We start from the raw sequence: 21382 nt of genomic DNA, 5'->3' as shown, positions 1-21382 counted from the left end.
AAAAAAAGATCAGCAATGTTAGTGCAAATTAGCATACTACAGGTAGAAGAACCCTTCCCCCCAAAGTGGGATTATCAGCATTTATTTAAAAATTAACATTTTAAACAGTTTTGCAACAAATAAACATACATTTATTTGGTTCTTATTTTCAAAATTACCAGGTTATATGGCTTTCTACCTGAGAAATTCAAACAAATTGAATAAAAATACATTAACATTTTTAGCTTTCTTAATATCAGCAGCACATACAAGAAAAAACATGAAAACACCTGTTTAAAAAGACAAAATTTAAAGTTCAGGCCATTGCTTAATAGGACATAGAAGATAGGATAAAATATTTTTGCACCACTTAAATAACAGAACAAAGAATAACAACATTAATTGAGAGAAGGTGGTTATAACAGTTTCTGTTCTATTTTATTCCTTACTAAGCAATTCATTGAAAAGTACAGGATAAGTTGTTCCCTTCCTCATTTAAGGCCTATACAAAAAAGAAATTGACTCAAGTCTAGAATGCATTACCATAAGACAGCTATAAAAATAGGAGGTACACAAAGTAAACATAAAACCAGTATTTTTACTTTCTTCTAGGTCCCAGGACGGTATTTAGCAAACAAAACAAGACACAAATGTTAAATAGAAATGACTTAGCACCAGTTCTATTATACAAAATAATAATAATAATAATTGCACATGCCGTATTCTGCAATTTATAGTTTTATGTCTGTTTACCAAGCAGCAAATTGTTTCCATGCCTAAAAACCACACAGAATGATTATCAAGTGATAGAAGAAAGTGAGATTTTTTTTTTTTTTCAAAACAAGCAAAGCTGCTTTCCATTACAAACCCATAATGTTCTTTGTTTCAATGGCATGAAACATGAAAAAATAAGGAGGCAGGTTTTCATTGGAGGAGAGTAATACCTAGATACTGAAAGTTGTCTGACAAAATATAAGCTGTTAGTAGTTTTAAAGGCTACTCTGGACAACAGTACTTTGAACATTAATAATCATTGCTAGTCCTCAGAGGAGAAAAGGCACTCGCCCCATGAGTGAGTTTTCAGATTTGACATGCCAAACCTAGTTTTGCCAGCAAAATGGAATTGAACACAAGAGAGCCAACAAATCATTCACTGGTTATTATCTTATTAATAATAATCTACTATGAATGTAACACATGAACTTTTGCATGTACAGACATACCTCTATTAAAATGTAACTAGAAGAGATAAATGAAAGAACTTGTGGCTCTTACTTCAGGTAAATGAGATTTTGTAGCCCCTCAAGAGGCCGGTTATGAGCACACATTGTGCGACATCGTTCCAGGCAAACATACTGACTGGCATCATGCCTGGCTCTACTAGCTTGTACTTTTCTATAGAATATCAAATTAAGACTTTTTGAAATGAATCGTGTCATATGAAAATGTTGCCTTCCACTGTCTGTTGATCAAAATCACCTTTTCCTGTTGCAGACAGTCTCTAATCTCATTGATGTCTTCAATTGCCAGGTCAGGTATAGTTTTGTTGGGGGAAAAAAAGAAGGTCATCTACCGCCCCTGAGGTCCTAAATCCAATGTAAGGCAAAATGAATCAGCCGAGCTTTCTATAGAACATGCACTGCACTAAGATGCAAGTCTTTAAGAATCTATAAAATATCTCAATTTAAAAACATTTAAGAAGTCCAAAACCAGTAGGTAAAAAGATAAATTGCTTATGTTAAGAGTTTATAAATCCTGCACACATACAATTTTTCTCCAGCTAGAAAACTATGGGCTTTTTCCTTGACTCTTCCTAACTCCTTGGTATTACTGAGGATTGAGGAGGCACTTGTTACTGTTTTATAAAAGTCAGCTGGGGGATATTCAGTGACTTTTCACACACTGATGTCACCCAACCCTGAGTGGAAGGATTACATAACCTGAAATGGAATATTGTCATGTCTTTTCTTCCCAAGTGCCGCTATTGGTGTCCCAGGATCTTTCAATATTTCCTTTTGCAAATCCCACTGGTTATATTACTTCAATCCCGCTGCTTTTTGAGGATGGAAAGACACGGGGTTCTTTAAAAAAAAAAAAAAATCTCTGCTGATGGTCCTCTATCCATCCTCAAAGGACAATCAGAGCCCCTTTTAGATTCTTCTTCCTAGACTTTGCCTCTAAAAGGACAACTCTTTGAGTACTACGAATATATTAATAAGACTAATTTCCTTTTGGTGGGTGCTCATGAAACTTTTTAATGTCATGGAGAAGTCTATTATATGTTCTGGCTGTTGTCTATCTTATTAATCATTTCTAAATAAAAGGCAGGAAAGTTTGTTGCTGCACATAGTGTTTCTGATCAAATCAAAGAACATGAAAAGGGCTGTTGTCTCTCTCATCATTAATTATTTCTAAATAAAAGTCAGGAAAGTTTGTTGCTGCACATAGTGTTTCTGATCAAATCAAAGAACATGAAAAGGATCCTTATTTGTTGACTGTTGTCCTCTTTGAAGATAAATGGTACTAAGTGATGACATTGCAACAGCTAAAGAGCCATAGAGGGTTATCTCAATCCCCTCAACGTTAATCTGCTCCTTTGCTGGCACCAAATTAAAAGTTGCAGTTGAACTGTAAAAATGTCTGTCCTTTGATAAAGAAGTTTTGCAAGCACATTGCATGTTTTGTATTTTTTGTATGAATTCATATTTGTATGAATCTGTATGTTTTCTATTTCCAAAGCTTACCAACACACCTGCAGTCATTTTGATCTATGCTTTAAACTTTGGCAAGAGAAATAAGATTTTGCATTTGACCCTGCTCAAGCTTTTAAATACTACTCTATTGCTCTGTAGTTGCTAACTACATAGTTATATTTGGTTTTAAATTTTCTTCTTGCAAAATGTTTATGGTAAATAAGTGTGTTCTCGATCTAAGTGGCCATCAAGACATCTGAAAATATGAAGAATCAGCATAGTTGTTTCCTAAATAGCTTTCATAGTCAACGTGCTCCTGACTGTTATGTCTAATGTAATAATTATCAGAATTGAACATAAAATCTTCAGAATTTTCATGTTTTCTAAGTCTTCTTGCATCCTGGTTATATTCTGACTTCCAAGAAGTCTCTCTTCTTTTGGGAAAATCACCCAAATAGGAAGCATTAGCACTTTTTGATGTTATTGGCACATGAGAGGGTCCACAGTTCACTCTTTGGTCAAATGTACTACCACTAAACCTCTTCTTTCTTACGATGCCCTCTAGTAGATCACTGGAACTGGATTCGAGGTGGTAGCCTTCATCAAACAAGGATTCGGGGGATCGTTTTCTCCTCTTTTTGCTGTTGTTCTTCTCATCTCTGAAGGAATTGCTTTCTCCCTCAAGCCATGAACACTTTAGTTCATACTTAGACCTCTTGCCTGGTGTCCTAAGCTTGCATTTAGAATCTTTTTCCTCACTATCATGCTTGCACTCTGAATACAAAGTCTGCTGACTTGATCTAGTTTCTTGTTCATGAGTGATGATTTTGTCAATGTCAAGAGGTACTTTTTCTGGGGAGCTATATGTGGCCACATATTTCTCTTTCTCCTCTTTGTCTACACTAAGGATTTCACTGAAGCATTCAGAATCACTACTAATTTCCTCTAAGAAATCGGTCAACTGCAAATCTAAGTCTACTGATGTGCAGGGTGAGGAATTTTGGCTTTCCCTTGTGGATTTGAAATCTTCGACCTGGTGAGCCTGAGTCTTTTCCACTACATGGCTCTTTCCATCAGTTGGGTACAACTGATCACCAGCTACACTGGCTGTATCTGTGCAATAATTTTTAAACTTGTCAGTACAGTCTTTGGCATAATCCACTTTTCCTGTCTTTTGTGGTTTATGTTCAGGATCCTGAATACAAATCTTTGACCAGTAGTCATCTTCTTGATCCTGTTCTATGATTTCCAGGTTTGGGATTTGGCTCAAATTGGTTGAGTGATGCCTACATTTTCTCAAATTGATCTGAAATCCATTTCCCTTGGTATGGACAGCCCTCTTCCACTGACATGTGCTTGTTGTATCACTTGGTTGTAGGCAGATACGAGCATATTTTGGAGTTTGGTAATAGTTTAATAGATAGTTAATAAATTCATCTGTTTCATAGATCTTCCATTTTCTGCCATGGTCTCTCTCAGATAATCTGAAAGAATAGGATTCATTAGAACTGTGGTGAACCATTGTAATTGGCAAGGAATTGCAGTCAAAAATCGAGCTGTGATTATATCCATCAGTTAATAATTTTCCAGGTCGCTCTTTTCTAGTTGAATATCTTAATTTCCTTTTCCCAAGGTGGTGGGAAGACTTATGTAAGTGGGCCCTAGTTCTTTTCTTCATTTTTTGTTTTCGTTTATTGTCTGACTTGGCAACCTGGTACTTTGGCATTTCATCTTGATTTTGAAAATGCTGAGTGTTTAACTCTTCTTCCTCCAGAGTTTCCAATGGAGCATAATCAGCTTTAGGGCTTATAACACCGTTGACCTCCTGTGGGTTAAACTGTGCGGATCCCTTCAAAGAAAAAGGTTAAAAATCTCACATGAAAAACTAAACAGATTTTAAAAAACCCTACATGCCCATTGGTGGAAAACTGGATAAGGAAAATGTGGTCTATATACACATTATATAATACTTAGCCATGAAAAGAATGAAATTCTGCCATTCACAGCTACATGGGTGAGCTTGGAGGAAATTATGTTAAGTGAAACAAGACAGGCACAGAAAGAGAAATACTGCATGTCCTCACTCATAATTGGGAGCTAAAAATAAATAAAAAGTAAAAATAGAAAATTTAAAAAAATCTAAAGAAAGTTGGGCTCTCTGATTTTGTTCTGAAAAGACTTCTAATACCTGGGAGAGATCTAAATTAGGAATAATATTGCACTGAGGAAATAGGAGGTACAAAATTAAATGTCTTAGTCTAATATGAGCTGCTTTTACAGGTCTGGTTCCATCCTTATGTCAGAAGGCATGACACTTTACATAGTCTTCAAAGCACGTTACCTTTTTTTCATAAACTCAAAAATTGCTGAGCCTACTGCTCTAGGTATTGTGCTAGGAGCTGGAGCTACAAAGAGAAATAAGAAATGCTCTATAGCCCTCCCAGAAAATCCAAGTACGAGGAAAGACTGAGGGGTGAAATGTGTCTGAAAGGGTCAACTGGCTTAAAAGGATAAACTGTCTGTCTATTTTTTTATTCCAGCCTCTTACTATGGATTGCAGGTGAGGATGTCTCTGAGTAGAGACATCTCTGAGCTGAGGACTCACCCACCTCAATAAGAAGCAAGACGGCAAGTAGCAAATGCATACATGACCACAGTTCTATCTGTGGTCCTGTCTGTGGTGCTATCTGCTCTGCACGACTGCAGAGCAGATGAAAGGTGCTGCCCACAGGCTCTGCCCTGCTGGGAGGGTTGGTTCCCACTGACACCTGACACCCATCAGGACACCATGCCTACCCATTACCTGGGATTAGAACCCAGGGACTACATAACTGCTATAAGTATTAATGGGGCCAAGAATTAGACACCACACACATTGAAAAAGCAAAATTCTTTAAAAGGAGTCACCCTTGGCCGTCATTAAGGCAGACTAAAAAAGATCCAGTTAGCCTCATTATAAATGTAAATGTGAGATTTTTCTGATCCTGATTTCACTAAGTTTGGTTGTCCACACTAAAGAGAAAGAATGTAAATATACATTAAGTTAATTCTATGTAATACTAGTGGCATTTGCGCTTCATATTTAAAAAACACTGAATATAGATTTCTAAATTAATACTTTGGGAGACTTCCTGGTTTTTAATCCAGGACATCAGCTGAGTCTTCTGGCTTTTAATCCAGGACATTGGCTGAGTCTGGCTATCTTTAGGAGCTCAGGAAGGGAAAGAAACACCTCCCCAAAACGAAACTCTCCAAATGAAAAAATTGCTGTGAGGTGAGAAATTCCTTATCAGATAGTTTAAGACTAGACTAACACGTGCTTGCTACAAGGCTCAAGGCTCTTCCTTCTCATTCAAACTTGTTGCGGGTGAATGGGTAAGTGAAGTTAATAGAAGACTACAAACTTAACACCCAAGCAGTCTGTTTCTTCCCCCCGGCATTTTTTTGTTACATTCCTTTGAAACTCAGAAAAGTAGATAAACTAGATAAATTGCTCTGAGAAATACCTTCCTGTCGTTTAGAAACACAAAGTATGGGTGTCAGATGGCAGAGCTGGGACACAGCCCCTCCAGAGAACATGGGTATCCCCCCTGTAACTTCACCAGTGGGGTCAGTAGAGATCAGCCTATTTAAAACAAAAGCCAGTGGATGCAGCGAGTCTGCCATAGAGTTGGTTTTCAATAGGCCACTGCTTAAATGCAAAGGTAATGTCGCAGAAAGTTTAGCACCTAACCCAAATTGAAGAACAATTGGAAAGAAGCCTTACTGCAATTTTCCTCAGGAGCACCCGTAGCAACCGAAGGGCCTCAACCCGCCTCTGAGCCAGCAGGTACTTTCTCTCTTCCCACTCCTCTGAAGAATCCGGCTCCGGAGGTGCCACAGCTCTGACTTTTTCCTTCTGTTTCCTTTGCCGGTGTCCGTCCCTTTCCTTCAGGGCTCGTCTCCTGTCCCTGGCCTTCTTCTTCTTTTCTTGGGCTTTCTTCTCCTCATCTCTTCTTTTTCTGGACAACGATTAAGATGAAACCATTCAGAAAGTGTTCAGCCATTTGATCTCCTCCTCCCTCCTTCCCGCCCACCAGGGGAGGATAGATCATTTAGGTTTCCAGGAATCTACCACTGGTAACCCCAGGGCCTGGGCCTGGCATAGACAACCTATGATAAAACACACACACACACACACACACACACACACACACACACACACACACACACACAGAGAGAGAGAGAGAGAGTGTTAAGCATCAGTCAAGGGAGAAAGACATAATTTGGTTTGGTCAAACAGAGCATGTAAAGGAGACCTTATGCAGAGATAGAGTATATGCATATACTCTATCTATTTATATATATACGTATATATATATAAAAGAAGGCTACAGAATTCAAAGGAGGGGCCTCTAGCCCCAGCTTTCTCAAACCACAAGCAGGGACGATAGGATTCACCTTTCACAGCAATGATTTCATTTTTCGTGCAATCAAAACCTTCTATGAGTAGGTTTCACATAGGCAAATGAAGATAGTCAAGGTACTCAGGAAATCTTCAGGGTGAGAACTGGTCCTTAGCACACATTAATTAACACAGCATACTATCAGAAAGTCATACTGACCTCTAGAAGAATATGGGCTTTTTTTTTTTTTTTAAAGTTAAAACTGTTTCAGCTAGGCCCTCGTGGCAATGTGGGGAAGGGGAAAAAAGGACTATGCCCCGAGTCAGAGCTTAGCCAAAAGCCAGAGGATTATCTAAATGGGATGTCCAGCCTGAAATCTTAGGGACAATAGTTATCTTGATTGGGCTCAAGCTGTGGCCAAGTTTTGCAGACGTGCCCTCAACTAACTTCCATCACCCCACCCCCAAAAATGTGAGTATGGAATGGGAGGGTACTGTTCACCTCCTTTTTAGAATGGCTACAATTTACACAAAAGACTGGAAGAACAGACATACATAAGGAGGCATCAAGAGGTAAAATTGGTTTTCAGAGCCCTATAGTTCTGGCCCACTTGTACCTTCTTGGCAAACCTTTGGCAATCCAATAGCCCCCTTTAGTCTCAAACCCCTCATATTAGTCCATTTTCTGTTGCTTATAACAGAATACCTGAAGCTGGGTAATGTATAAAGAAAAGAGGTTTATTTCTTACAGTTTTTAGGCTGGGAAGTCCAAGGTCCAGGGGGCACACGTGGGGCCTACTTCTTGGTGGGGGCTCTGTACAGAGTCCCCTGGCAATGCAGGGAATCACATGGCGAGAATGGCAAGAGCTCTTTGATGTGCTCTCCTTATAAAGCCACCAGTCTATACGCAGGATAACCCATTAAAACATTAACCCATTACTCCATGACTGGATTAATCCATTTGTGAGGGCACAGTCCTCAAGATCCAATCACCTCTTAAAGGCCCCACGTTTCAAATACTACAATTGGATTTCCCACCTTCTTAACACTGCTATAATGGGGATCAAGTTTCCAACATATCAACTTTTGGGGTGCACATTCAATCCACAGCACCTCTAAATTGGGAAACAATAATAAGCTCAAAGAAATAAATATGGAGGCTTCTTAAATTCACATAAAGAAAGAATTTAGGCCAACAAGAAAAATGGTCCTAATATATCCATGCCTTCTTGCCTATGGGTTAGTTTGATTATTGACTATTTTATAGAAGAAACTTTTCCAGACCTAGAAATTTCTTAAAAATTATAAATTGGTAGGTTAGGTAATATTGATAAGTTTTAAGTAAGCTGGTAAAATTTGGTAGGTTAAGATTTTCACTATAGATTTCCTGGTCCTTTTTTTTTTTTAAATCATTTCTTCCCAGACATCTTAATCTGGCTAGTCCTGTTATTCCTGTTTGTTATACCTGAGAAAAATATTTTTTTGAAGTCACTTGTTTTCTTTCTTTCTTTTTTTTTTTTAAATAATGACCGGTAAGGGGATCTTAACCCTTGACTTGGTGTTGTCAGCACCATGCTCACCTAGTGAGCTAACTGGCCATCCCTATATGGGATCCACACCCGGGGCCTTGGTATTATCAGCACCGCACTCTCCCGAGTGAGCCACTGGGACGGCCCCAATTTTATTTTTTTAGCATCCCTATATGGGATCCGAACCCGGGGCCTTGGTGTTATCAGCACCGCTCTCTCCCGAGTGAGCCACGGGCCAGCCCTGAAGTCACTTGTTTTCAACTGTTTAGTCATTTTGGTTTTGTAACAGCACAGTTAAAAGACTGTAGCCTTCAACAGAGTTTTCCATTCTGTGCCAATTCCTGCCCCCACCTCGGTGTTATCTATCAAGTCTAGCCATTCACCCAAAGGTATCAATCCATAAACCAGAAAAAACAAACTATCCTTCTTCATTAAAGTTGGTCTACTCACCTTTCAGCCACTTCTTCTTCCCTTCTCTTTTCTTTTTTCCTTTCTTCCTCGAGCTCTTGTAATTTTAGCCTTTCCTGATTTCTCCTCTTTATAGCTCCTTCGCTGAAGTGTTTGGTTCTATCAAACATAACCTGCCCCCAAACAATTCAAAGTTTCATTAGAAAAGTTTGCCAGCTGTCTGGGTGTGTCCCAGACCAGACAGATAAAACTAAGATGGTACGTGGCAATTCAAAATCAAACAAATTCAAAATGTCCTCTCTGCATCCCAGTCCCCATATTGCTCCACTGCTTCTCAGCCACCAGCTGAACAGTGCTTGTGGGCTCCAGGATTTTCTTTGGAAGAACATTTGAATAAGTATATCAAATTGTCACCTTAAATTTATACAATTTTGTCAATCATACCTCAATAACATTGTAAAAAACCTTTGAGGAGCTTATTTGACATATAGTCACAGGCAGTATCACAGTGCTGTTATAGGTACAGGCTGAGAACTGTGAGTATATTATCTCTGGTTTGTTATAAAGACCAAATGAGTTAATGGTTTTTTTTAACTGCCAGAGACAAAAATAGTCAAAAAGTATTAGAGGGGTGGGGAGCAAAGATGCAAGAAAACTGACCTAATGAGATACAAGATCTGACTATCGTGATTATTAAACAACTTTTCAAGTTTTGAAATAAAATGAAAGACTGAGGCACTATAAAATAGATTTGCTTAAAAAATAAAAGGAGGCAGAAGTAACTATTTAAATATGTATAAGAATGGTAAGCAACAAATTCACGATCGTGGTAACTTTTGAGATGACAGAGAGGAATGTGACTGAGGACGGGTACGTGGAGGGGGAGTTGTCTCTCATCATACTGGCAATGTTTTACTTTTTAAGCTGAGCAGTGGTATGTGGGTGGTCATTATAGTATTTGCTATATCTTTTGTCTGAATGAATAGCTCTTAATTTAAAAGCACACATTTTAACATAAGTAGCTACACACACACTTATACACTAGAATATAAAAGTCCAAATTCATGCTAAAGACTGATTTAGAGAAAAAATAGGGTTTAGATGCATCCTCTCCACTGTTGGGTTAAGACTTCAAGAAGGAGACAAGCAAAGCATGTAGACATTAGTGAGGTGACATGACTGGACAGACAGGTGGATTCTGCAAGCAAAGGATCCAAGTTAGTTAGAATTATGTTTTAGTAGTTCACATGATAGACATCCCAAAAATATAAATTGTGATCTCAGGAGTAAAGAGGGAATAAACCGTTCTCCTTGTGGTTTAAAACTGCATGTATCCCTCTCTCTCAGCAACTTGTCACATATAATAAGCATATGAGATAGTCCCATAGGGGCCATGAAGAATCTTTAATGTCCTTAAGAAGTTGGGGCAAAGCCCCAGATTATAACAACCATCACTTTAAAATCACAGCTGGCAGTATGCCTGATAGCAGAAGAATGAGCATTTGAATTAGGATTATTTTTCTTCCTAAACATCCACTTACTAGGGACAACAAAGTCTTTACTTTAGCTATTGATCAGAGCTTGGTGGGGTCTAAGGAAATTTATTCTAGATGCTTCCTTCCAGCTTTTACTCAAGATCACCAGCAAAACATAAAAATAAAAAAGATCACCAGCGAAAAATAAAAGAAACTCTGGCTACTTCTCACCTTAATGTTACATGCCAGAGCTTTCCCATCATCTCCTTTGAGCATCAGCTTCATTCCTCGAAGGGACTCCATGGCTTTTACAAAGTCAGTTGACTCTTGGTATTGTATAAAGGCCTCAAATGTCTGCAAGCCAAAGCTAAAACCTCCAAAGCTGTCACCAGTCATCACTTCTCTGTAGGGATCCAGCATAGGAATATCCACATTCTTGATCTTCCCAAAACTTTCAAAGACTACTCGAAGGATCTCTTCACATGGCTTCTCCCCACTGGAACCTTTCGGTGCAAACCACTTACAGGGCAAGCCTTCAAAATATATGGAATCTGGGCTCTTATCAGGGTCCTGCTCTTCAGCCCCATCATTCAGTGAGGCCTCTTTTTCCCTGGGGAAGTGTTCCCACTCTCCCTGGGCATCTGTAGCCACTACTTTTAAGTCTGTTTTCAAACCATTTAGCTTGATGATCTTCCCATGTAACTTTGTCTTCAGAATCTGAACCAAACTTCGGGTTTCAGCCTCACCCTCAAATCGGATGAAGTCCTTGGTACTCTTGGAGAGCCGAACTGTAGTGAACTGGTCAGGGCAAATCAGGTTCTTCAGCTGATCAAGAACTTCCCAGTTAGAGAAGGGCCTCACAGGTTCTATACTCTCTGGGAGCAATACATTGATCATCAATTTTGCTATGGGCTTGAGGTAGAGGTGCTGAGCTGCACAGAGCTCTGTTGCCTCAGAGTTATCATACACCACCGTAACCGTCATGGTGTCCTCAGACCACCTTAGAGGGTGAAAGAGAAAATTTTGATAGAAATGGAGGAAAACACAGATTTGGATTGTGAAATGATGCTAGAATTGCTGGACTTAGGTCAAATTGATAGAGAAAAGTATACTATGGGTAGAATCAAAATAATATCTGAAAACTCCTGGAACTAATAAGCAATAATAAGTAGGGATGCAGGATAGCAAGTTAATAAAAAAAAAAATTCAATAGCTTTCCTATATACCAGTAATAAACACATGGAATGTTAAATTTAAAGCATGATACCATTTACATTAGCACCGGAAACAAATACTCAGGTAGAAAGGTAAAATAATATTTACAAGATATACATGAGGAAAACTACGAAACTGATGAAATACGAAACTCTGATGAAAAATATCAAAGAACAACTAAATACATGGTCCGTGAATAGGAAGACTCTTGATGTCAGCTCTTTCCAACTTGATCTACAGATTCAAAGCAATCCCAATCAAAATTCCAGCAAATTATTTTGTAGGGATAGACAAACTGATTCTAAAGTTTATACGGAGAGGCAAAAGACCCAGAATAGCCCACTTAATATTGAAGGAGAAAAACAAAGTTGGAGGACTTACATTGACTTCAGGATTATAAAGCTACAATAATGAAGACAGTGTGACATTGGCAAAAGAATAGACAAAAAAATCAGCGGAACAGAACAGAGAGCCCAGAAATAGACCCACATAAATATGGTCAACTGATTTTGAAAAAACGGAACAGAGACAATACAATAGAACAAAGATAGTCTTTTCATCAAATGGTGCTGGAACAATTGGACCTCCACATAACCTTGGGTATGATGATGATTTTTTATTTTTTTTATTTTTATTTTTTATTTTAATTTATCAATATACAATGTAGTTGATTTTCATGTCCCTTTACCGATTCCTCCTCCCCGCCTCCGTCTTCCCCCTACCCTGGGATCAACATCATATCTGTTCACTTGTCTTAACAAGTTCAAGGAATTGTTGTGATTGTTGTGTCTTCCTCCCTGCCCCCCCCCATTTGTTTGGATATTTATTTATTTATTTATTTTTGGCTCCCACAAATAACTGAGAACATGTGGTATTTCTCTTTCTGTGCCTGACTGGTTTCACTTAATATAATTTTCTCTAAGTCCACCCATGGTGCTGTGAAAGGTAGTATTTCATTCTTTTTTATAGCAGAGTAGAATTCCATTGTGTAGATATAGCACAGTTTCCTTATCCACTCATCTAGTGATGGACATTTGGGCTGGTTCCAACTCTTGGCTATTGTAAACAGTGCTGCAATAAGCATTGGAGTACAGGTATACCTTCGACATGATGATTTCCAATCCTCTAGGTATATTCCCAGCAGTGGAATAGCTGGGTCATATGGTAGATCTATCTGTAACTGTTTGAGGAAACTCCATACCATTTTCCATAATGGCTGCACCATTTTGCAGTCCCACCAACAGTGTATGAAGGTTCCTTTTTCTCTGCGACCTTGCCAGCATTTATCATTCTCAGTCTTTTGGATATTAGCCAGTATAACTGGAGTGAGATGGTATCTCAATGCAGTTTTGATTTGCATTTCCCGAATGCTGACTGATGTTGAGAATTTTTTCACGTGTCCATTGGCCATTCATATATCTTCCTTTGAGAAATGCCTATTCAGCTCCTTTGCCTATTTTTTAATTGGGTTACTTGTTTTTTGCTGTAAAGTTGTCTGAGTTCCCTGTATATTCTGGATATTAATTCTTTGTCAGATGCATATTTTGCAAATATTTTCTCCCACTCAGTTGGTTGTATTTTCACTCTGTTGTTACTTTTGCTGTGTAAAAGATTTTTAGTTTGATATAGTCCCATTTTTTAATTTTTCCTTTGGTTGCCTGTGCTTTTGGGGTTGTATTCATGAAGTCTGTACCCAATCTCACTTCCTGGAGTGTTTCCCCTATGTTTTCTTTAAGGAGTTTTATTATTTTAGGGTGTATATTTAATTCTTTAATCCATTTTGAGTCTATGGTGAGAGGTACAAGTCTAGTTTCATTCTCCTGCATATGAATATTCAGTTTTCCCAACACCATTTGCTGAAGAGGAAGTTTCTTCCCCAGTGTGTAGACTTGGTGCCTTTTTCAAAGATCTCATGGCTATAGGTGTATGGGCTAATGTGTCTGTTTTTATGCCAATACCATGCTGTTTTGGTTATTATAGCTTTGTAGTATAGTTTAAAGTCAGGTAGTGTTATGCCACCAGTTTTATCTTTTTTTTTTTTTTTTGCTGAGAATTACTTTGGCTATTCGTGGTCTTTTGTTATTCCATATAAGTGTCAGGACAGTTTTTTCCATGTCTGAGAAAAGTGTCATTGGAATTTTGATAGGCATTGCATTGAATCTGTAGATCACTTTGGGTAGTGTAGACATTTTCACAATGTTAAATCTTCCATTCCAAGAGCATGGGATATCTTTCCATCTTCTTGTGTCCACTTTAATTTCTCTCAACAGTGGTTTGTAGCTCTTATCAGAGAGATTTTTAACATCCATGGTTAACTTTATTCCTAAGTATTTTATTTTTTTGGTGGCTATTGTAAATGGGCTAGCTTTCTTGATTTCTTTTTCTGCATGTTCACTGTTGGAGTACAGACATGCTACTGATTTTTGTGTGTTGATCTTGTATCTTGCAACTTTGCTGAAATCATGTATCAACTCTAAGAGCTTTTTGGAGAGGCTTTAGGTTGTTTGATATATAGGATCATATCATCTGCAAACAGGGACGGTTTGACTTCATCTTTTCCAATCTGGATGCCCTTTTTTTCCTTTTCTTCTCTGACTTCTCTGGCTAGTACTTCCAACAGTATGTTGAATAGGAGTGGTGAGAGTGGGCATCCTTGTCTGGTTCCTGTTCTTAAGGGAAAAGGGCTTTTCCCCATTCAGGATGATATTGGCAGTGGGCTTACCATATATGGCTTTAATTATGTTGAGATACTTTCCATATATACCTAACTTGTAGAGAGTCTTTATCATGAATGAATATGGAATTTTGTCAAATGCTTTTTCAGTGTCTATAAAGATGATCATATGGTCTTTGTCTTTGATTTTATTGATGTTGTGTGTCATATTTATTGACTTGTGTATGTTGAACCAAGCTTGCATCCCTGGCATGAATCCCACTTGATCATGGTGTATAATTTTCTGTATGTGTTGCTGCATTCTATTAGCTAGTATTTTATTAATGATTTTTGAATCTACATTCATCAAGGATATTGGTCTATAGTTTTCTTTTTATGTTGTCTCTTTGTCTGGTTTTGGTATTTGGGTGATTTTTGCCTCATAGAATGAGTTTGGGAGAATGGCCTCTGTTTCAATCTTTTGGAATAGTTTGTACAGAAATGGTATCAATTCCTCTTTGCAGGTTTGGTAGAATTCTGCAGTAAACCCATCCAGTCCTGGGCTTTTCTTTGTTGGGAGCCTTCTGATAACAGCTTCAATCTCTTTTATTGTTATTGCTCTGTTCAGATTTTCTATATCTTCTTGGCTCAGTTTTGGTAGTTTGTGTCCAGAAATTTATCCATTTCTTCCAGATTTTCAAATTTGTTGGCATATAGTTGTTTATAGCAGTGTCTAATGATTCCTTGTATTTCTGAGGTGTCAGTTGTAATGTCACCTTTTTCATATCTAATTTTTGTTATTTGGATTTTCTCTCTTCTGTTTTTAGTTAGCCTTGCTATAAAGGTTTGTCAATTTTATTTATCTTTTCCAAAACCCAACTTTTTGTTTTATTGATCTCTTGTATCATTTTTTGGGTTCCTATTTCATTTAGTTCTGCTCTGATCTTAATTATTTCTTTCCATCTGCTAACTTTGGTTTTGGATTGTTCTTGCTTTTCTAGTTCTTTAAGGTGAAGTGTTACGTTTTTTACTTGCTATCTTTCCATTCTTCTGAAGTAAGCATTTAATGCAACAGATTTCTCCCTTATTACTGCTTATGTAGTATCCCACAGGTTTTGGTATGGTGGGCCATTATTTTCATTAGTTTCAAGAAATTTTTTGATTTCCTGTTTAATTTCTTCCTGGACCTTTATTATTGATTTCTAGTTTTAATCCATTGTGGTCTGAGAAAATACATGGGATAATTCCAATTTTTTTGAATTTGTTGAGACTTGATTTGTGTCCTAATATGTGATCTATCCTGGAGAATGATCCATGTGCTGATGAGAAGAATGAATATTCTGAGGTTGTTGGATGGAATGTTCTGTAGATATCTGCCAAGTCCAATTGGTCTAAAGTCTTGTTTAGATCTTGTGTTTCTCTGTTGATTTTTTGCCTAGATGATCCGTCCAATGTTGAGAATGGGGTATTCAGGTCCCCTGCTATTATGGCATTAGTGTCTATTTCCTTCTTTAGGTCTAATAGAGTTTGTTTTATAAATCTGGCTTCTCCGACATTGGGTGCATATATATTTATGACTATGATGTCTTCTTGATGGATGAACCCTTTTATCATTATGTAGTGGCCCTCATTATCTCTTTTTATGGTTGTTAGTTTAAAGTCTATTTTATGAGATACAAGAATAGCTACTCCAGCTCATTTTTCATTTCTGTTTGCATGGTAAATCTTTTTCCATCCTTTCACTCTTAGTCTATGTGTGTCTTTACAGGTGAGGTGAGTCTCTTGAAGGCAGCATATTGTTGGGTCCCCCTTTTTAATCCAGTCATTAAGTCTGTGTCTTGTGAGTGGGGAATTTAATCCTCTTACATTAAGGTTGACTGTTATCTCTCTTAGATTTTCTTCAATTTTTAAAATTCTTTTTTTTTTTTTTTTTGTCTGCCTGTGTTATTTCAAACAGCCCATCTTCAAGTTCAGAAGTTCTCTCTTCTGCTTCTGCAAGCCTGCTGGTTAAACTCTCTGTTGTGTTTTTTATTTCATTGAATGAATCCTTCAGCTCCATAAACTCTGCTACATTCTTTTTCAGGGTATTGATTTCTTTGTACATTTCTTCTTTCAGGTCCTGTATACTTTATGTCTGAGTTTTCTTGTATCTCATTTAGTTTCCTTAGAATCGTTCCTCGAAATTCCTTGTCAATCATTTCAAGGACTTCCTGTTCTATAGGATCTAGAGCTTGAAAGTTATTATTTTCTTTTAGTGGTGTCGTATTTTCTTGATTTTTCATATTTCTGGTATCTTTCCTTTGGTCATTGTGGCAGGGGATTTCATGGTCCACTTATTCAACCCTAGCATCTGGCTTGGGTCCTGCAGGGACTGCCAATTTGGTATGGCTACTTTGGGGCCTGTGGGCCAGTGACTCAGGCCTCTCTGGGCCGCAGGGACTGGCCTGTGCTGGGAGTCCCATGGTGTGGTACCTGCCTGTTCCAGTGCAGGTGGCTTGGGGTCCTGTGGGCCCAGCAGCTCTTGGGCCTTTCTGGGCCACAGGGACTGGCCTGTGCTGGGAGTCCCATGGCACAGTGCCTGCCCGTTCTGGCACAGCTGGCTCAGGGCCTGTGGGCCCAGTGGCTCTCAGGCCTCTCTGGGCAGCGTGGACTGGCCTGGGCTGGGGTTCCCATGGCACAGCACCTGCCTGTTCCAGCACGGGTGGCTGGGGGCCCTGTGATGATGACTTTTTAGATGTAACACTAATAATTGATAAGCTGGACTTCATTAAAATTTAAAACTTCTGCTCTGGGCTGGCCCCGTGGCGCACTCGGAAGAGTGCGGCACTGGGAGCGCAGCGATGCTCCCGCCACGGGTTTGGATCCTATATAGGACTGGCCGGTGCACTCACTGGCTGAGCACGGTGCGGGCAACAACAAGCCAAGGGTTGCGATCCCCTTACCGGTCACGAAAAAGACAAAACAAAAAAAACAAAAAAAACTTCTGCTCTGCAAAAGACACTGTTGAGAGAGTGAAAAGACAAACCACAGACTGGGAGAAAATATTTGCAAAAGACATGTCAGATAAAGGACTGTTATGCAAAATATACAAAGAACTCTTAAAACTCAACAATAAGAGTACAAACAGTCTACTTTTAAAATGGGCCAAAGGCCTTAAAATAGACACATCTCCAAAGAAGATATGCAGATGGCAAAAAGCATATGAAAAGATGCTTTACATAAGTCATTGGGGAAATACAAATCAAAACAACAATAAGATACCACTACAAACCTATTAGAACAGTCAAAACTAGAACACTGAGTATACCAAATGCTAATGAGGATGCAGGGCCATAGGAACTCTCATTTATTACTGGTGGAAATGCAATGATATAGCCACTTTGGAAGACAATTTGGCAGTTTCTTACAAAAATAAACATACTCTTACCATACAATCTAGCAATCTTACTCCTTGGTATTTACCCAAAGGTGTTAAAAACTAACGTCCACACAAAAACCTGCACACAATGTTTATAGCAGCTTTATTCATAACTGCCAAAACCTGGAAGCAACCAAGATGTCCTTCAGGAGATGAGTGAATAAATAAACTGTGGTACATCCAGACAATAGATATTATTCAGCACTAAAAAGAAATGAGCTATCAAGTGATAAAAAGACATTAACTTAATGAGGGAACTTAAGTGCCTATTATAAGTGAAAGAAGCCAATCTGAAAAGGCTACATACTGTATGATTCCAACTGTATAACATTCTAGAGAAGGCAAAACTACAGAGACAGTAAAAATAATCAGTGGTTGCCAGGAGTCAGAGGGATGAATAGGCTGAGTACAGGGGATTTTTAGGGCAGTGAAACGATTCCATATGATACTGTAATGGTGGATACATATCATTATACATTTGTCCAAACCCATAGAATGCACAACACCAAGAGTGAACTCCAATGTAAACCATGGACTTTGGGTAATAATGATGTGTCAATGTAGGTTCGTTGATTGTAACAAATGTACCACTCTGGTGGGGGATGTTGATAGTAGGGAAGACTGAGCATGTGTAAGGGCAAGAACTATATGAGAAATCTCTGTGCTTGCTGCTCAATTTTCCTGTAAAACTAAAACTTCTCCAAAAAAGTATATTAAAATAATATCTAATAATAATTAATATCTATCTAATACTTAATAATATTTAATGTGTTTTAGAGTTTTCAAAAAGTTTCCATATAGTATGTCTCAGTTTCCTTAACCATAAACTAGAGATAATAGAATTTCTGGGAGGATTAAATGAGCGAGTATATGTGAAATCCTTAGAATAGTACTTGGCACACAGGAAGTTCTCAATAAACCTAAACTGTGACTATTACTTATTAGTGGAAGTAGTCTTACTTTATCTTATATGATTCATGAAGCAACCTGTGAGTAGGTATTTTCATGTCTGTTTTGTAGATGGGGAAATTCAGACAGATTCAGAGAAATAAAGTGACTTGTCCATATACTGAGACTCCAAGATTCCAAATCTCCAATCCATTGTACAATTGATCTCAAATATAGTCTTATAAGGCCCTGCTGAGATGGTACAGAAATAGGGCATGGGTAAAATACATGTAGCACATTAGTTCTAATCCATCTACCTGATTTAGCATCCTTTGTCCGGATTCATTTCCAGGTCTTAAAGGATATATCTACTTATTCCTCTAGTCTACTGACTTTAACTAAATTACTCTCTAAGTTCAAGTGAACAGGAGACCTCTTCTAATGAGTGACAAAGTAAATTTGCTCTCTACTTTGGGACTGGAAAACCCCCAAAACATGAGTGCTTGCTGGCATTTCATATTAATAAACTCCTTTAAGCTGTCTCAAAGGGAATAAGATCACTAATGCTGGGAATTAGGAATTTCAGCTCCTATTTGCTTATTCAAATACCACTTCCCAATAAAAAGCTTTTCTAAAAGTGAATGCATTCAGACTCTGCGTCACCCAAGTTTCTCATTAATGTCTACTTTAGGGAGATTTAGACCCAAATATATATGGCCAGATAATGGAAATTCTAACACAAAATTTACTAGTAAATCTTGGTTAACTTTATAGGTACAGAATTCTTTAATAATTGTACCTGAAGGACAAGCAAAGTCTGCTTTCTTTAGGAGACAAAGTTTACATAGACTGAATTTATAAAAGGCTATCAAAAGCAGTGTCTAAGATGTTAGGTTCTAGAAAGCCTTATGATAACACTGAACTGGGATAATATGAGAATAGACATGTTTTCTTTCTCCAAAAGCATTATCTAAGTAGCTAAATGTAAAAAAACCAGTTTGAGGGCCGGCCTGTGGCTCACTCGGGAGAGTGTGGTGCTGAGAACACCAAGGTCTTGGGTTCGGATCCTATATAGGGATGGCTGGTTAGCTCACTGGTTGAGTGTGGTGCTGACAACACCAAGGGTTAAGATCCCCTTACCAGTCATCTTTAAAAAAAAAAAAAACCAGTTTGCCGCAATTTGCAATAAAAGTCAATACTAAACCCCTTTAGGAGAAAAATTAATTTGACACTCAATTAAGATATAGCTAATTTAAAGCCACAGCTTTTAAAAATCATTCCTGAAAAAAATACACACAAAATAGAGTTAGTCACTTCAGGTTTGTCAAGCTCTCTACCTTTGTTTTAAACATGGTAGAATGCTTCTCTTGGATTGATTTTAAAGCCTGGGATACATTCTTTTAAATAGCCTTGATGGAGGACAATTTCTAAATTCTTTTATCACGGATTTGATATTTAGAAATCATCAAAAATTATCTAGGATCAGGAATGTTGGATATAATGAATGACTATAAAGAACAAACTGATTTTTCCAGGAAGATCCAATTGCTTTTGAAAATCAAAAAAATGGCCTATCTTAAAATCCTCATAACTCAAATTCCTGTTTCCCAGTGACAACAACAAACAGACATTTGTTCTTCTCATATCTTCTCCATTTGTTTACAGTCTTTAGATCTTAAAGTTTAATGTCTACTAATATTTCATCTTAAATTATTCTCCCAGAATAGAGGGCTAATTTTCAAATCTTATTTTAAAATATATTGAGGAACTAGTATGTACCAAGATGTAGGCTTTTTACATATATCATGGCTTCTATGCTAAAGCAATGTCATTGGTGAGTTCTGCCAGATCACTGAAAATTAACTAGCATAGTGAATGTGTAGCTCATAGGTACACAACAATTGATTCCCGTTGTGATGCCTCTTCCTTAATGAGACCTCAGGCCAAAAACTAACAAAAAATAAAGAAGGAGGAAAAAGGAAAGAAGGAAGGAACGGAGGAAGGAAGGGAAGGAGAAAGGGAGGGAGTGGGTGGGCATATCTGTACTTATTGACAGGGAAGGATGCCCATGATGCTTTTTAGAGGAAAAAATTAAAAGCAAATTGCATAATAATAATATACAATATGATATTGTTTTTGTAAAAGTAATATAATAAAGTCATAAAAGTAATATAAGCACACATGCATGGCCATGTTCACACACACATATATAAAGTTCGGAAAGATGTACATCAAATTTCCCTTTGGGAAATGGATAGGGAGTAAAGGAAGAAAAGGACTTTTTACTTTATACACTTCTTTTTACTTCGGTTTTTGAATGTTAACAATAAACATGTGTTAATTTTGTATTAAATTTTTTAATTAAAAAGAGGAAGCTCAGGCTGGATGGTTAGATCAATTGGTTAGAGCAAGGTACTGATAACACCAAGGTTCAGGGTTTGATCCCTGTACTGGCCAGCTGCCAAAAAAAAGAAAAAAGAAAAGAAAAAGAGGAAACTCACATAACAACAAGCTATTAAAAGGAAGCAATTTACAACTACTGACACAAACTTCTCCAGAAAAGCATCAAAACAGATCAACACATGGGCTGGCCTGGTGGCGCACTGGATTGTGCGCCGCTTGGGAAGCGCGGTGGCGCTCCCGCCCGAGGGTTCGGATCCCACATACAGACCAGTTCCCGCTCACTGGCTGAGCGAGGCGCGGGAGCAACACCGAGGGTTGCGGTCCCGTTGCCGGTCCC

The 21382-nt window shown here is 38.1% G+C and overlaps 1 protein-coding gene across 1 annotated transcript in view; it reads right to left on the bottom strand.

The window, feature by feature from the left end:
* Positions 1–2611: 2611 nt before the first annotated feature.
* LOC103589289 (A-kinase anchor protein 17B-like) overlaps positions 2612–21382 on the bottom strand; it is a 31355-nt gene continuing 12584 nt past the window's right edge. The window contains exons 2-5 of the mRNA XM_008571234.1: positions 10700–11468; positions 9036–9166; positions 6439–6673; positions 2612–4521 (exon numbers count right to left, since the gene is read on the bottom strand). Of these exons, the coding sequence (XP_008569456.1) occupies positions 2920–4521; positions 6439–6673; positions 9036–9166; positions 10700–11452 (2721 nt within the window). The 5' untranslated portion in view covers positions 11453–11468 and the 3' untranslated portion in view covers positions 2612–2919. The remainder of the gene's footprint in view (positions 4522–6438; positions 6674–9035; positions 9167–10699; positions 11469–21382) is intronic.

The sequence above is a fragment of the Galeopterus variegatus genome, unplaced genomic scaffold, assembly GCF_000696425.1.
Source record: "Galeopterus variegatus unplaced genomic scaffold, G_variegatus-3.0.2 Scaffold669, whole genome shotgun sequence".
Classification (NCBI taxonomy): Eukaryota; Metazoa; Chordata; class Mammalia; order Dermoptera; family Cynocephalidae; genus Galeopterus; species Galeopterus variegatus.
The sequence above is the reverse complement of the archived record's forward strand: the minus strand, read 5'-3'. Positions and strand labels throughout refer to the sequence as shown.